At 33.8% G+C, this 18,486-nt stretch overlaps 2 protein-coding genes and 1 pseudogene across 4 annotated transcripts; 1 reads left to right on the top strand and 2 right to left on the bottom strand.

The window, feature by feature from the left end:
* The first annotated feature begins 7,761 nt into the window (after positions 1-7,761).
* On the top strand, positions 7,762-8,704 carry LOC142529688 (uncharacterized; annotated as a pseudogene).
* A 127-nt stretch (positions 8,705-8,831) lies between these two features.
* Positions 8,832-10,310, bottom strand: LOC142529687 (uncharacterized protein At5g39865-like). Its single transcript, XM_075635294.1, has one exon. The coding sequence runs from the start codon at positions 10,062-10,064 to the stop codon at positions 8,958-8,960; it is 1,107 nt and encodes a 368-aa protein (XP_075491409.1). The 5' UTR covers positions 10,065-10,310; the 3' UTR covers positions 8,832-8,957.
* A 1,520-nt stretch (positions 10,311-11,830) lies between these two features.
* Positions 11,831-18,134, bottom strand: LOC142529599 (uncharacterized). 3 transcript variants are annotated; one of them, XM_075635168.1, is made up of 8 exons: positions 17,980-18,134; positions 16,860-17,044; positions 16,000-16,105; positions 14,451-14,633; positions 13,139-13,606; positions 12,968-13,051; positions 12,787-12,859; positions 11,831-12,142 (listed from the first exon to the last, which is right to left on the bottom strand). In XM_075635168.1, exons 2-7 carry the CDS (start codon positions 16,923-16,925, stop codon positions 12,795-12,797), a joined length of 972 nt encoding a protein of 323 aa, XP_075491283.1. In that variant the 5' UTR covers positions 16,926-17,044; positions 17,980-18,134; the 3' UTR covers positions 11,831-12,142; positions 12,787-12,794. The 3 variants fall into 3 exon arrangements, with proteins under 3 accessions (XP_075491283.1, XP_075491282.1, XP_075491284.1); XM_075635167.1 differs by lacking the exon at positions 11,831-12,142 and adding an exon at positions 12,406-12,615; XM_075635169.1 differs by lacking the exon at positions 11,831-12,142 and adding an exon at positions 12,406-12,615 and having other exon boundaries at positions 16,878-17,044.
* Between the last annotated feature and the right edge of the window lie 352 nt (positions 18,135-18,486).

Raw genomic sequence — 18,486 nt, 5'->3', positions numbered from 1 at the left:
ATTTGCCTTTTGTCTAAGCAAACCCGCTTGTGTTTTCCGAAGAAAAGATCAGTAAATTCTACTTCTGTTTTTCAATTGATTCATATGGATGTGTGGGGACCCTTCCATACACCCACTTACAATGGGGAACGATACTTTTTAACCATCGTAGATGACTACACTAGAGCAACTTGGGTGTACTTAATGCATTCCAAGCTCGATGTTCTTCCTATGGTTAAGAGATTTTTAGCTTTCACCCAAACTCAATTCTCCATCACTGTCAAGGTCGTTCGGACAGACAATGCGATGGAGTTTTTCCAACATGAGTGCACATCCATGTTTCATGCTTTGGGTATCATCCATCAAAGTTCTTGTCCTTATACCCCTCAACAAAATGGCCTTGTGGAACGTAAACATCGTCATATTCTTGATGTTGCTCGCTCCTTAAAATTTCAAGCTTCTCTACCAGATAAATATTGGGGTGATTGTGTCCTCACGTCCACATATCTTATAAACCGTACCCCAACACCTCTTCTATCCAACAAAACACCTTTTGAAGCTTTGTTTGGTGCTCCTCCATCTTATTCTCATATGCGTGTCTTGGGTTGCCTTTGTTATGTTTCCACATTGCCTAAAAGGGATAAGTTTGCTCCCCGAGCTAGTGCTTGCATTTTTCTTGGGTACTCTAGCTCTCAAAAAGGATACAAAGTCCAGAATTTAACCACAAAAAGATTTCTTGTCTCACGAGATGTTGTGTTCCATGAAACCATCTTTCCATTATCTCCTAACCCTGATCGTGTGTTCATTTTCCCACCTATCTACACACCGATTATTGACCCTTTACCGTCACAAGCTTCTCATTTCCCACCTCCACAACCACAACCACATACTTCTCCTCCTGACACTGATTTTCCCCGTCGATCTACTCGCACTTCTCGACCTCCAATTTGGTCTCAAGACTACATATGCTCATTTTCTTCTTCTCCTCATCCCATTTCTAATTACCTCACCTATGATAAATTGTCCCCTTCTTACAATGCCTTTCTTTCAAATCTCTCTGCCAGAAAAGAACCTTCTTCCTACCATGAGGCAGTTGTTGATCCCCATTGGCTTTCTGCTATGAATCTTGAGTTACAAGCACTGGACAGTAATCGTACCTGGGAAATAGTTGATTTGTCGTTGGGAAAAATTCCTATTGGAAATAAATGGGTTTACAAGATCAAATATAATCCTGATGGTAGTGTGGATCGTTATAAGGCCCGCCTTGTTGCCAAGGGTTATACACAACTCTATGGGATAGACTTCCATGATACTTTTTCTCCCGTGGCTAAGATAACTACTGTGAGATGTCTTCTCAGTGTTGCTGCCATGTTGCATTGGCCTCTATACCAAATGGATGTCACAAATGCCTTTCTTCAAGGGGACCTTGATGAGGAAATTTACATGGTGTTACCTCAAGGTCTTCGAAGACAGGGGGATGATTGCAAGGGCCTTCGAAGACAGGGGGAGTTGGAAGGAACTAAGGTGTGCAAATTGATGAAATCTTTATATGGTCTCAAACAAGCATCGAGACAATGGAACATCAAATTTGCCTCCATCATGAAAGGGGCTGGTTTTTCACAATCCAAACATGATCATTCAATGTTTGTCAAGAAGGAACAAGGTTTCATTACGCTGTTACTGGTTTATGTAGACGATATAGTGATCACAGGTAACCATCAGATTTCGATCGAAGCATTGAAGCAGCATTTGCACAAGTATATCAAGATTAAGGACTTGGGGATATTGAAATATTTTCTGGGTATAGAGGTTGCTCGATCCAAAGATGGGATATGTTTGAACCAAAGGAAATACGCCTTGGAACTTATATCGGATGCGGGTTTAGCGGGAGCTAAAATTTGTGACACACCGATGGATCAAAACGCTAGGCTCACTTCAAAGGAATTTGATGACAGTGTAGGAAAAGATATTATGGATGATCCTTTGTTGAGTGATGCTAGTAAATATAGAAGATTGATTGGCCGACTCATATACCTTACTGTTACAAGGCCGGACATATGCTACTCTGTACAAACACTAAGTCAATTCATGAATAATCCTAAGTCGTCACACTTGGAGGCAGCATTAAGAATCCTACGTTATCTCAAATCTTCGCCTGGTAAAGGGATTCTATTGTCTGCCCAAAGCTCTTCATCTCTATCAGCCTATTGTGATTCTGATTGGGGAACTTGCCCTATGACAAGGAGATCGGTCACTGGCTATTGTATTAAGCTCGGAAATTCGTTACTGTCATGGAAAACAAAAAAGCAAGCGACGGTTTCGAGGTCTTCAGCTGAAGCAGAATATAGGGCAATGGCAAACACAACATGTGAAGTAATTTGGGTGCTTGGGATCCTAAAAGACATGGGAATGCAACTAACACTTCCAGTGATGGTTTATTGTGATAGCACGGCTGCACTACATATTGCGGCAAATCCGATGTACCACGAGAGAACGAAACATATCGAAATTGACTGTCACTTGGTACGAGAAAAGATATGCGATAAGCTAATCAAAACATCTTATGTTTCGACAAGTGAACAACCAGCAGACTTGTTAACCAAAGCGCTGGGAAGGAGCCAACATCAGTACCTGATATCCAAGCTTGGAATGCTAGATTTATTCCAAGCTTGAGGGGGAGTCTTAAAGTTGTCCTTTATAAATTATTAGAATCGTGTTTTCTTTGATTAGCACTTTTCCCTTCTTAGCTTAAATAGCATCTAGAATAGGCGGTTGTACAACATATGCATAAGAGAACATTTTTCTTCAAATAAATGAACGTAAGCAGGAAAATGGGAGTGCTTTTCCTCCCGTCAATTTGTTCCGTCTTCATTTTCAACAATAATAATGCGCATAAATCGCTCGAATATCGTAAATTTTTTGAATGAATAATGCATTAAATAGCACATGAAAATATTTTTATAACACAAGAATGAAACTTTTGTGGCAAATGCATTAAATAGCACATGAAAAATATTGCGGAAATCTTGTGTGTACAAATGTCTTCGACAATTTTCATGTTCGAAAAATCATGGATCTATGTATCTGTTTCTGTGTATAAATTGATGGGCTCATAATTTTAATTAAAGATGTGTTTGTGCAGATGTTTGTGATCAATTTTTGGACCTTACACGTTCTTTTTAATGTTTGATCATGTAACTAAGATCCCCTTTTTTTGTTAAAAAAAAACAATATTATATATTCGTATAAAAAATTAAAAAATTCTTAAGATCATAAAGTAAAAGTGGTATAACGATAGTATTGTATAACCTATATACGATACCAAAAATTATGGAATAAGAAAATATATATCAATATCGTGCCGAGACATTCTGTGTGTATTATTAGTATAACGATTATACCAAATTTTTGCGGTACACCTATATTTCGATATAGTATCGGTATATATTATTTTATACATATTAATTTATTATTTAAAAATATTATAATATATATGTATATATATATACTTAATTTATATATATTATTTCGGCATATCAGTATATACTAAAAACTTTCAAATTTTATATCGTTATTATACCGAAATTTTTGGAATATCGAAAATTTCGATAAATTCGATATTTTTCAATATAAAACCTCGGTATATCAAAAATTTTGCTATTTTTTTCCATCTCTATCCTAAAGTATGATTTCATCAATCAATTATTTGGGAAGAAATTTCAGTTATATATCGATAACTAGAACAATGTCACGGAGGATGATATATGTAAATGTTTAAATTATTGTTTATCTGATATCAAAATTCTAAATTTAGATGAGACATAAGGTTCAATATTCAACTATAACAAACTGTACTGTCAACTCTTTTTTCTTTTTTTTTTTAAAAAAAACCATTGTTAATTCATTATCGGTCTCCCCACATGAGGCAATGCATGAATTATGGCCGTTCGACCAATAGAAAAACTTAAAAATATGATATATAATTAAAAAAAATTCAAATCAAGATCTGAATGGTAATCTCTACCTGAGAAGTTTGTGCATCTGTTGTAGTGCACGTTTGCCTTTTGATTCCTCCATTAATTGTGTCACTATCGGCACACTGTTTAGGGAAAAATTATTATTATAGAAACTGATAAGATCCTTAAAAGATATTGTACTAATCTTTTTTTTTTTTTTGTCTTTAATTAAATAAAAAGGTTGTCGGCTCGTAGGTTTATAGAGTAGATTAGTGTCGGCTTAATCAACTATTATTTAAAATGCTTTCGCCACTTGAGAAGAGAGTGGCCAACAGATTCTGAAGTGACGGGGCAACCGCAAAATTTTTGTGTGTTTTTATAATTTGGTGGCATGCTTTCCAAGATTCTGGGCTATTTTTTTTTAGAGCTAAATGAAATTGTTTTAAAACCTTTCCGAAATATTTATCATATATTCACAAAGTTTGGATCAAGTTCAAGGTAAAAATATATTATTTACCATCCAAAGTTTGGATCTTTCATCTACAAATTAGGGTTTTACGTTTCCATAACCCAAAAATAAGTTATTTAACAAATATTTTTTAGGTGATCATTTCACATAGAGTTTGTCCAGCGCGGTTAATCGCTTGGTGAGTGTGATATGTAGTCCGAGAGTTTTATTCAATGTTCGTCAAAAGATAACAGTTTCAAGTTCCATAATCATAAAAAAAAAAATACAGACTTGACAATTTTGATAGATGATGGAGTGGGGCCATATTTTGAGTCCATATGTGTTTATATAATTTTGAGAGAATTCGAAATGAGTCTACCTGAATATCCTTTTGACCAATTGATTTTATGTACGTTTTCTTGAATGCAAACTTTCATATTTTGTTATAAATTATATTTATTTTTTGGTTGTATTTAGATTAGTATTTTTTAAATGGAACAATAAATTAAAAATAAAATATCCGAAAATCCAATGAAGGGAATAAAAATCTAAAATTAAAGTAACAGGAAATTCATGAATTTGAAATGATACGTGCCATGAAATTACTTGAAATTGCTTCAAAATGTATATAAAAGCGTAAGGAATGAGACGATGAAATTTAAAACATATAACTAAAATATGAGTTATTTTATGCTAAATCGAGAGTGTTTGTTTTGCCTCATATTTCAATATCATTAAATCGTGTAAGTCTTTTATATTTTTATGGAAGTTACATATATGTTAATGATATAAGGACTTAATTTTCCCCTTCAATCCTCTCATATCTCTAATTTTTCAATCACCCAACCAAATAATACAAAATATTTAATAATTACCATATATTATAAATATTTATATTTTAAATTTTTTATTGGAATTAAATTAATTACTAAAAATTATAATAAATAATAATAATAATAATATAGTGAAGCATCAGTGCTTTGTAATATTTATATTTTAAATTTTTTATTGGAATTAAATTAATTACTAAAAATTATAATAAATAATAATAATAATAATATAGTGGAGCATCCGTGCTTTGTAAGCATGGATGCTCTACGTGGACGAGTATCCGTGCTTTGTAAGCACGGAGGCTCGTCCACGTGGACGAGCGTCGGCGCTTTGTAAGCACGGACGATCGTCTACGTGGAGCATCTGTGCTTAGAAAGCACGGATAATGCTACACCTCATTATAACATGTGCTTACGAAGCACAGATTAAAGTTATTTTGTAAAATTATTTTATTTTGAAATATTTTTTTATTTTTAAATTAATTATAGAAAAAACCCTCCATCAATTTTTGTTCATTTTTTCAAAGAGAAACTATACTATAAAATTTAACGATAAAATTTAATACATCTGAGACGACCACGATAAAAACAAATGGGAAATGGCTGGCAATTGCATATATGATTTTATTACATCAAAAATTTATATAAAATTAGCAAAAACTTGTGTGAGACGGTCTCACGAGTCGTATTTAGTGAAACGGATCTCCTATATGGGTCATCCATGAAAAAATATTACTTTTTATGCTAAGAGTACTATTTTTTGTTATGAATATCGGTAAGATTGACCCGTCTCACAGATAAAGATTCGTGAGATCGTCTCACAAGAGACCTACTCTATAAAATTTAAGCAGCCATAAGACACATTGAACAACTTTATAATTCTTTCATCTGAACAAATGACTACCAAGTCTTATGTTAAAAAATTATTATTAACAAATGGCTACCAAGTCTTGTGTTAACAAGATATTTTGATCAAATTGCGTGTAAATTAATTTTGATATTGTATAAATTCTCACGATTGTACCATTTGATTCGTGAAATGAGACGATAAATTATGGATATTGTAGATAATAAATCAAAATACATATGATCATTTAAAAAAATGAGTTTTGATGTTTTATCATTCGCATCAAATTATGTAGAATAATGAAAAGAAAATAACAATCTATTCACTATTTTTTATTGACGAATCATTTCATCTTAGCTGATTACGGGCATCCCGATCCATATCATATTTTAGCGTAAGCTTTGCATTTAAAAAATATATAATTTTGAAACAAAAACAAACTTATTTCATGCTCATCTATTTCAAATTTTATTATACTATTAATAGAAAGTTACTTGTCAGTTTGTTTAGAATAATTATTATTTTTAACATAAAAACTTATAGAAATTATTTCATAAATCAATTTTGTGAAACAGATCTCCTACTCAATTTATGAAAAATATAATTTTTCATGCTAAAAATATTAGTTTTCACGATAAATATGAGTGAGTCGACATGTTTCATTAATTTAAATACGTGAAATTGTCTCACAAGAGACATATTCTAATATTACTCAATCAACTATCAATTTATAAATTGAAGTAATTCGAATAATTAGTTTTATTTATTTTATAAATAATAACTGTAAAAATAAGTTTACCCCCAAAAAACTATAATAAAAAAAAGTTTATTGCAATAACTTATATATTGAAAATAAGTGTATATCTCACCATTGATCTTTTGAGTCTTTGAATTTTAAAACATTAGTACAATAATTTCATTATCAATTGTTAAAAATATTTATATTTCTACATCGTAAATGTAATTATCTTTCATCCAATCATCACTCATTTGATCGAAAAAACTATCTCTACGGTGACGGTCTCAATCGGTATAATTAATATAAAATAAATTATTACTAACAATTTAATTATTTATTTAAAACTAATTTCTTGTTATTGTATCGAAATATATGACTTATTTTCTTCAAAAAGACAAATTAAAGTATATGACGTATGACGCATTTAAAAAGTTTTCAATAACTTATATATTACTAAGATAATTTATTATTTTTTTTATACAAATCTGATAAAAAATTTAATAAATATAATATAAAGATATGCAATTTAATTATAAAAAATTCTTTTTTTTTTCTGAGTGTGGAGTTACATGTATGTCCGTCTACCTGGCTATAGCCAGATGATCTATTCTATTTTAAATTTTTTTATGTTGAGATTTTAATTCAATTTGTATTTAACTCAAATTTAAAAATATTATTATTTTGTATTTTGTTAAAAAAAAAATTTAACTCGAGTTGTATTAAATTTGCGTCAGCATGGCAGCTGCCAAGGTGAGCTACACCTGTCAAATCTTGCTTGGGATGTCGGCACCGGAAGCGACCAAGTTTAATGTGTGAATTTGTACTGCTTTTGGATCAATTCCTAATCAGAGAAATTTGTCTGTTTTGCTTCGAAAAATTCATTGATTTTTTTTTAATTATTAATTAAAAATTGTTTCTATCTTTTCAAGAAAATCAAAGTTTTTTTTAACATAACATACGAATGTACTTCTCCAAACATGTTCGATTCCGAACTCGATTCCCAGGTCGGATCTCAATGCAGTGCTGTTTTAGGAACAATAGCTCAGGCCATGCACTGGTTTGATCTCTCCACATTCTACAAACAAGTCAAATGGACTCTCAAAAACCCGAATGGAGTAATTGCCGGCATGGTGTTACACCGTGCCTGAAGTTGACCCGAGTGTGGACTCGGTGTTCCAAAGATTCTACAGCATTGATCCGGAACCGTTCTGGGAACCGGAACTGGTGGACAATAAGTATGAAACTATCGAGTTTCCATTTGTGGCTGCGGATGGACTCGAGAACAATGGACCATTTCGGTTTGACTCGGAGAAGTTGATGGACGACCTGGAGGGTCTTTTGGCGTATTCAAGATCGTGGTCTGCTTACCGAACTGCTAAAGAAAAGGGCGTGGAACTTTTGAGAGATGAAGTTTGTTGAAGATTTCAAGAGGGCTTGGAGTGAAGACGGTAAGGTGTAGAAGATTGTTACTTTTATTGTTTATTTGAGGATTCGAAAAGTTGGCTCGTCTCAAATTGAATGAGTGCATCAATTTACATACACTTTGGTTCATGTATAACTTATGATTTACTTGGAGAGAGACTTTATATGTATGTGTCTACACCGTTTTATGTATGATCCTGCACATAATTCATGTAGGAGCAACACATGAATGTGATATATCCATCCGAATCCAGACTAAGATTTCCTGTTAGTTATTTGACAATAGTATTAAATGAAGCCTAGAAACGAGAAAGAACATTAAGTTTCAACATGTGCAAGCCCTTAAAACAGAGGTACAAGAAATGGTAATAACACACACTCGAGTAACAAGGAAATCTAGTCAGAATGACGAAGAAATGATTCATGAATTTCATATTTGCAAGTCCTATAGTAAAGGGGCATTAAACTCAGGTTTGCACGAAACGACGACAGTGACTTCAAAGCCAAGAAAGTATTAACACGACAGAGTAGATGAAACAACAGGTAGCATTTTCATATTGCTTGATTTCATGCAGTCTTTATTGATTAATATTATCAAAATGATAATCGGGAAAAAAGAACAGCCACAGCTACACAACATTAATATTTTGAACAATTATACACAAACACAGCAACCTCTCGTAGGGATATATAATCACAAACAATTGCCAAAGAAATTGTGTATGAGCAATTGAACTCAAGGGCAACAAAAAGGGCACCGAGTCAATCCATTCTCATTGCACTCGGGGCACCTACTCAAACTCCCTTCTTCATCATCATAAACCTTCCGGCTCCCGTTGCAATTCGAGCAAGGCACAAACCTCACGTCCCCACAACTCTCACACACAAAACCCCAATTCATAACTGGAAAACCTTTCAAAAGCTTAGCCAATTCTCCCGTTTCATTGAGCTGCTTAATCTCCTCAGCCCCGCCAATGTGATTCCCTTTAACAAACACTTGTGGCAATCCCACCACCGCCTTCCCTTTCAATGCGCCCTGCAACTCCTTCCTATATGAACAATCCATCGAAATATCCCTTTCATCTACACACACTCGAAAGCCACTCAAGATCACTCGAACCATACAACAATCCTCGTAAGTCTTCCTAATGCCCCTCAAGCTAGTATAATACAACACAATCCTATCCTCGGGACCAGATAAATCACAAGATTCACCACTAACTAAAGAGTCAACCTTTTCTGGCTTTGACATGCCATTTTCACAACTTGATAATCCATCATCAGACTCGATTTTTGACAGAGATGATTCATCGGATAAATGCTTCCACAAAGGCTTATATTTCGGTTCCTCAACAAATTCATAGGAACTCAATATTTCAGTGTCATCCACCTCTGCTTTACCTGGATTTCTGGGGTAGCCCACCATGTGAAAATCAAACTCCTCTTCATCAAGGCCTTCCATGAGCTCCCACGTATTGATAACCGAATCTGGAGAAAGAGGGTCCTCAGAATTTCCAAAATCTTGAACCTTTTTGGTCGGGACCACTGGATGATCAAAATCTTGGCCTTTGAAAATGGGGTCCGGCGGGTTAATGAGCACCAGAGATCCATAAGTAGAGGAGGTGAGTGAAACAAAGTGATTGGAATCTCCTTCCCTCAAGGGTGGATGATGGATTAAAGGGGTGGGAAGAGATAGGGTCCTCGAAACAGGAGTAGCAGAAGGCTCGGAAAATGAGTGATAAGGAGAAACAGACTGCGAATTCCAATGAGTTGGAGAAGAATTGAAGGAGGGATTCTTGCTTTGACTTATGAAATTAGTTGGACAAGAAGCTGTGCAGCCCATTATAAAGATCAAGAATCGGACTTACAAAACAACGAGACAAAGAAAATGAAAGCCAACGCCTTTGTTTCCGCAGATCACGATTACAACTACGATTGTAGAGTCTCCCTGTGTTTCATTAAATTTTCTGCAATTTCAGTCAACTGAGTAGTTGGGATTTTGTAGAGATATTTGGAGGCCACGGGGAGAAACGTTTGGTGGGAGGGATTGTCGGTCCGTGGGGACAGAGGGGGGAAGAGGAAACCGGGATTTAATGCAGTATTTAATCATCAACAAGTGTCGATTGATTACTGCGATAAATTCATCGAATGAAAAATTCTCGAAATAATATTTATAGATTATATAAAATAATGATTTTGATGAAAATATGATATGATTTATGATAAAATTATTTTTACTGTTAAAATGTTATTTTTGAAAATTCATAATATTTTATGTTTTAAAAAAAAATGAATTTTTTTTTTTTTTGAGATATATGAATTGATTGAGATAAAAGATAGAGAATACGGGAGGGTCCGTTTTTGTTGATGTGGGATCCTTAGTTTGGTTGATTTTATTTGACTTTTTTTTATTCATATATTTTACATAGTATTGTGAAGCTAATATGTTTTTAGTTTGCTCGAAATATAATCTTATAAATAATTTTAATATATGATAAATTTAGAATGCGTCAAATTAAATTATTAAAGACTAATGCATAAAATATATATTATATTTATTCTTATATGTAATTAAATAATCAAACAAATAAAATAAACAAATATATGCCGAGAAAAAATCTGCAAATTCATAATATATTGATTATGTTGACTTCAAAATTAATCCGGTAAATGTAATAATGGTAGGATATACTTTTTGCACGAGTTACATGGTGAAGACAATTTTTTTTTTTTTTGGACAAGAAAATTATAATTTTATTCATAACGAAAAAAGTCATTGATTACAAATTTTACTAACCAAATGGAAAAATCCCCCGTCTTTCACACAAAAAGTGAAAAAAATAAATAGCAAAAGAAGCAAAAGAGTGTTCAATGTCATTCGCCATGCCCATAACCTGGTGAAGACAATTATTTGACCTATGATCCATTTTATTTTTCCTAATAATATGCTTTCTAGATTAGAGATGAACAAGATTGAAAATCGGTGTGAAAAAGATTTAAAGAAATCAATTATGAGTTTTCTTTTCAAGCACATTCGATCAATTATTTCGAAAATAGTCAAATATACTAATGATTATGGAGTGAGATAATGCACCAAGAAGGGATAATATTGGGGAAAAAAAAAACATGACAGTTCTGGTGGATTGTGTTATACTTCAACGATCTTCATGATAACTACATTTCCTGTCATTTATGATAATCGAACATGTTACTTCGATTCTAATATTAATATAGAATTGAACACTTATCATTTATCAAAAATTATAGATTGTGGTAATAACGAAACTCAAATATTTTAAATCACACAACAACCTAAACGTTATGTTTCTATTATTTTTCAAGTAGATACAATTGTTGCACAACAACATCCGAGTTTTTCATTATTTATTAATGGCAACTTTAGGTTATTCGAAGTACACGTGATAGATGAGATGGAATGGAGACTTCTTTATCGTTTTCAAGGGTCATACTGCTCATTCGTGAATAAATGCACAATTTTAGACTCAATTATTATAAGTTGTTCTATTTATGAAGGTCCACATCCTTACTTTAGGGTCCCCCCTTCAATGTGAATGAAATCGATCCATCCAATGGCAACTCAATGATCCTCGTAGTAACTATTAATGGATATTCATAATTCATTCAATCATCCACACAATTTGTAGTTACTTCACTAAAAAACTTAATGTGTAATCCATATTGAATATCTTTAACACTATCAAGTCACTCCAAACCATCATGGCCGTATTTCCATACGAAGAGCAAGACTCCTTGATTCCGACCACGATCTACGGGTTCTGCTTGCGCGCACATGCCATGGGCCAATTTGATCAACACTATGGGGTGGTGTCATTCCATGTATGTGCTAATTAAACCATTTCTCACATCAACAACACACTTCAAACTATCTTTGCTCCATTTCTGTATAAAGAAAGGCTCCTCAACTTCTTGTAGCGATGGGAAGTATACAAACCCACTTAAATTAGTGAGTAAATTCAAGTCCAGTCAATTTCCAAAATTATCATTGATTAAAACTAGGTTTGGTTTTATGTCTATATGAGGATATTTCCAGGGTTCATAGTTTATTTAAGTTGATGAAATGTTTGATTGCTTAAAAACTGAGTGGGATCAGATGTGATTAATTCAATTAGTATAACAGAAAGTGTAACTGTGGATGTAGCAGATGCTCGCAAACTAACTTCATAAAGGGTAACACTGAGTATAGTAGACGATGCCAAGAATCAGAGTGTAGGAGGATCCTAATGCAAGAAAAGAAACTGATACACATGTACAAGCTTTAGCTACTTTCTTACTTGATCCTATGAACTCACACACCAATCAATGATACCTTCAATTAGTTTGAACCATTATGCTTCTCTAGTAAATCTTGAAACCTATTTACAAAAACTTCAAGTCAGCCAAGGATTCGCCCCAGCAACGACAAAATCGCAAGAGCAAAAGAACATATTCATATATGACAAAAATAGAAGTTAATGAACTAGTATGGTAGATAGGTATTTGACAACAATTCGAACTATTACACAAGTGATGGTTCAGAAGAGTACCTTGAAAATCATTCACCGCCAAAATCTTGGTAGCTTAAACCCTCTGATATAGTGTCCAACCTCCTCATGTCCGCTGAAAACCAAAACACAACTATTTTATTTGTTTCCTTTTCTTCTTTCTTTCCTCAGGAACCATGCCTATATCGTAAAAAAGAAAATACGAAGCGGGGAATAGGATTACCTTGCTGGTCATCCCTGAGACGAGAGCCCATGAAATTTGCATCGGTTCCCAGGAATGGAGATTTCGAATAGTTCTCCAGTATATCTGCAGAGATTCAGTAAAACATATAAGCCATGACAAATGAAATCAACTACTCAGAAAAACTGGAGTTCATCATTGCAGAACACTAACCCGTACTGTTAGAAAAATCAGCTGTCAGGTCCGATAAACTGAAGTTCCGGGGGATTTGCCCCAAGAACCCAAATGTATTCATCTCTGGGTCTAATATAGTCTCATTCAGAGTGTGTGAACTGGGTTCTACACCATCAAAGTGAGGCACAGATCCTTCTCCTATCACATTACGAGATTCAAGAAGATTGCTCTCTGAACCAAACATATACGGGGAATCACCTCCATAGCCAACTTCTGATTTGATTATCCCCCCATTCATGCCTCGCATTACCGTGTTTGAACCCTGAACCGACATCGTGTTTGATGGCCCATCAATCCTTCCAGTATCACTCATCATGTTGACAGCAACTTGCATGCATTGTCGCATGGACGGTGCCCCATTAGTGTAAGCATTAGGTACGACACTCATTGCTTGGAGCATGTTTTCTGGCTTTATAGATAATCCAGTAGGTCGTGGGGCTTGGTACGCTTAAATATTGTTTCATGCAAAACAAAATTTACTTCTCATGTCAGAACAGTTAGATGATTGCTGATAAATATATTTACTCGTCAAAGCAACATTGAAGTTCCGATATAAAGGTATATTATCGGTAAAAAAAAGTATTTCATTCATGTAAAGGAAGTACCTTATGGGACTCGTTCGCGCATGTGTGTGTATTATATGCATATATGTGTGTATAGATCAAACATAAGAATAAACAAATACCAAGCAAACCAGCAATAATACTTCGAATATAATTTGAGTACATTATAAAAATTAAAACCAACACATAATACAATAGTTCCAAACATTGTGCATATTAAAATCCACATATATAAAGATATAATTCAATTTTACACCCCAAAGATAAAAGCAAATGACACATAAAATTCAACAAATAAACATCTAACTGTCCATGTGTGTTACTATTTTTAGTCGCTATGTTATGCACCAACTATTTAAACAATGACTTCAAATCTAAATTATCGTGAGAGATACTTGAGGTTTTGGTTATATACACTGTCAATAGATTCGAATTCAGTATAAACTTTTTTGCTCCTCAATTCTAGTTATTTCTAATTTTTAATTATTTCAATAAAAACATTAAAATTCTCAAAAAATTAAAAATTAAAAGTAACCAGAGCAATAAACACATGGCCATCAGCCAAGTCCAATACAGAATCCATATTTTTCTATTTTGATTTCAAAAACTCTAATTAAAGTATTTGATACACACCTACCAAGTATCCGTAGCATCCAACGTGATACTTTGCCATGTTTTAAACTATTTGTGCATCATACATCAAATTTATTGATTAAAAGCAAACCTACTTGATTGAATATGAGATCCATTTGACGGAGGAATAAAAGTTGCTCCGGTTGAACATATTTGGCGCATTAGTTCCACCTGTCTTTCCAGCAGTTGATTGAATTGTAATATCTGGTCCTTAATTATCAGCCTCATATGATATGCCTTGAAAAAATCCTGATTTTCTGCTTCAAGTTTCTGCCACACTGGAATACGACCCAGAAGTTATTTCAAAAACTTACACACTAAACTTCCAATTATGGAATGGTATAAAGAATAAAGACACAAAAATCCCCTTCAAATGTCACATAAGAATAAAAAAATTTCAAAATAAATTGTATTTCAATCACCAGGTAAGCTACCTTAGATAGAATAAAGTTGTGGTTTGTCATCTATTTTGCAAGAAACAAGTTAAGGCCCGGAATCTCAAACATTCTTTCCTGCTGCTAAGACATGAGAATTGCTATAAGGAGTATATTTGAAGGTTGATATCGTCTTTTCAAGTCTCAGACCCTATTGTGAAAGCCCTGACTTTGAGATTTTCTCGTCTCCGTAGAACATGTAGATGGGCTAGCGGCCTATTCAAATAAAATACATTGATCAACACTAAGTGTTACAAGCCCATCAGATGTTACCTAAAACTTTGTGATACAGAGAACAGTAATATCACAGTGCTGGGGGATCCAGATAGTTTTAGACCATGATGAATGGTTTAAGGGATAAAGGAACTTTTGACCACATCACCACCATGTACATGCTAATCCTCATGCTCAAACTAGTCTTAAATGAAAGAGAGATTGATTCATTTCCCTGGAGTACTGGACTTTAATTCCTTTGTATGATCTCGAGATCACTGAATGACTTTTAAATTTATAAGTGATTGTAAAATGTCACAAAGATTTAAGGTCATTTCTTCAAATTGCTCTCCATTTCTAAGTTCACAGCCTTCGTGGTAACTTCGTCAATATTACCTATCAATTAAAAGGCTTGTCCAGGAAGACCATCTAATTCTCCGGAAAGGATCAATTGAAACCCTCTAATGATTTCTGCTAAATCAACATATTTACCAGGAGAACCGGTAAATACTTCTGCTACAAAAAAGGTTTTGTGATAAGAAACACTCAATTTTTCGCGCTCTTGCTGTAGTTAAACGATCCTCTTCGGATAATTCGTCCAACCCGAGGATAGCTATAATGTCCTGGAGTTAACAACAATGTAAAACACTGTAGCATTGACGAGAATGTGCAGATTTGTAGAAGATAGAAGACGAATGCAAAAAATTGCAGAGAATGAATTATTGTAATATGTAGGTCTGAGACAGTTCAAAATTTAAAAATATTCATAAGAAGGTCATATATTTTTAACATATTCAGAAGATGGCCATTTTTCAAAATTTCTCTGCAACTCCAGTCTCCTTAAAGTGAATAATTACGTCATGATAAGAAATTTACCAATACTTAAATGTAGCTTATGTAAGAATGATTCTTAAGCACAATGCATTAAATCAACTACCTAAAAACAAGCATAAACCGGAGGAGGAAAAAAATAACAAGAGGAAAGGAAATGACTTACCAAGTTCAGTGAAGCCGGGCTCAATTTTGGCCTGCTGTAATAGGGTACTCACAACTTCACCCTGACTCATGTAAAGCTGAAGACACCTTTCTATGAGATTTTGAACCTGTTACCATAGAGAGAACAAGAGGTTTGTGAAAATGACTACACTTTTTAGTACCAATTAATATAGCTTTAGATTCGATGATCGAACCTGACTAGACAATACCATCTATATCACACACCAGAGCAGGCACAAGTCAACTAGTCAAAACAATTTATATAGCCCAAAAAAACAATTTTATATAGCCCAAAACAAGTGATCCACTCCATAATCAGATATGTCCACACATCACAATATCTGAGTAACTACTAAAATTGTTTCATATATATTATGCATATAATAATTGTCTTGATAAAACAAATTAAAATTTTCTGCACAAGCAATTCCTCTACCTTCCAGTACAGAATATATGTTTCAGATTCTTCGTGCACTAAATTCAGCTGCTTATTAAAGGGAATGAATTATTCTGTGTACCAACACTTAAACATTCTCAACTTCAGAAGTTTCGGTTCTCATTACCAGAAACTCCTATATCATAAAGATATGTTTTTAAAATTACTAAATTCCGAATGATTTATCTAAAACACGATATAGTTGTTAGTGTAGCACGAAGATATTTACCGTAATTTCAGGTGAAATAAATGAAAAACATTCACTCTAGAGTTACAACCATAGTCTTTTATTGTACTTCCACGCTCATGCTTATCTTAAACATAATAATTGAAAGCACATGCCTGAACATATCGATCCATCTCTTCCCCAAAAAATGAGCACAGTTTACCAGAATAACAAAATCACAAATGGAATAAAATTATACCAATGTATAGAACCTTACAAGTTGTATATCCTGTACTGAGACTCTTCTAACATCTCCATTTGACATTTTGCAAGTTCACTGATACAATGAAATTAGGAGGCCAAAATATCATGCCACAACAGCTCAGCCACAGAATACGGTAACTTTGACTTCGTCTATCAATCAAAATGTGAAATCTACACTGCCTGGAACCATTATTCAAGATGTTAGTAGATTCAAGTACAGTAAACCCCTGGATAACAATATAGTAACAAGGGGCAATTATACCAATATATAACGCACGACGGAAGGTCCCATGAGCTCGAGCTTGTGCTTGTAGTATAAATGATAGATAACATAGTATCAATCAAGAGCAAAATGGCCTAAAACTCTTGGTTTGCAAACCCTTTATATTTTATTAAGTTGGTATTGTGTACTTGTTTTTGCTTATGTCGCCCAATCATACTCCTCCATAAACCAGATCTTAAAAAAACTGACTTTTACCAACAGGAAGAAGACAAACTAATTCGTGCTTAGAAGTACAAAATATCAATGCGGCTGGAAATCCTGGTTATTTATTGTAGCAGTCGGAATGTAGGTTTAACGAATTCAAACAAAGTAAAGATCGTCTGGTTCTAACTAATTCCTAGCGCATGCTCAAAATTTTACCCGGATATATTTCAAAGTTCTTTCTTAGTTGTTTCCGCCTTTTTTCTCTCTTTGTGAAAAATTTATTCAAACAAACCAAGAAAAAAACTCGTTTCCCAATATCTATCCCCTTACCTGAATCACATAACCAATACGAAAATCATTCAAATTTTCAAATAAGCACGCATTCTACGAATAAGGGTTCACCATCTAGAACTAAAACCAGTTGAGAAAAAATTATCACCAAAAACTTGGCAAAAGCTCAACACCGCCACCATAAAAATCAAATTCAAACCCAATATTAAACTATGATCCCGTAAACGATAACGCAAAAAAATAATCTCCAGAAAGAAAAGATCATCAAAAACAGAAAAAGAATCACACATGCAAATCACTCAATCACAGAAGACAGTGAATGGAAAAAAAAACAAAGATTAAACCCCCACAAACACGTGAAAGCACAAATATTCACAGGCTGGAAAATTCAATTCACCTGAAAATTGTTGGGGTTTTCTCACTTTTTTCCTCACAAACCAATTTCGGTTGCAAGACAGCAAGAGAATATTTTCTCGGGGAGAGGAAGTGATGGGCTTTGCTCGAATGGGTCGCGTTTCAATATATTCTAATGTTTTTTTTCCACAAGATCATAATTCCAGCAAATAATATGTTGTTGCCAAACCAAGGTACGGCTCTTTTTTCGCAACGTACAATCAAAGAAAATCCTACGTCCTAGCATTAAAAAAATCACCGGGCGTTATCCATTAAGGAAAAAGTTCATATGCCAAATAAATATTAAATATGGCTGCGGTTAGTCAAAACACAAACTTCCACACAACTTTTTTCCTTAATTGTCACGTTTCCATTGTACATAAAAATTATATGTTTGCGACGGGAGTGATTTTCAAATGTTAATGGACAGAAATTGCGTGAGACGGTCTCACGAGTCGTATTTTGTGAGACATATATCTTATTTGGGTCATCCATGAAAAGTATTGCATTT

Source organism: Primulina tabacum, chromosome 16 (genome assembly GCF_025594145.1).
Source record: "Primulina tabacum isolate GXHZ01 chromosome 16, ASM2559414v2, whole genome shotgun sequence".
Lineage (NCBI taxonomy): Eukaryota > Viridiplantae > Streptophyta > Magnoliopsida > Lamiales > Gesneriaceae > Primulina > Primulina tabacum.
Note: the sequence above shows the minus strand (reverse complement) of the source record. Positions and strands in the feature narration are given on the sequence as shown.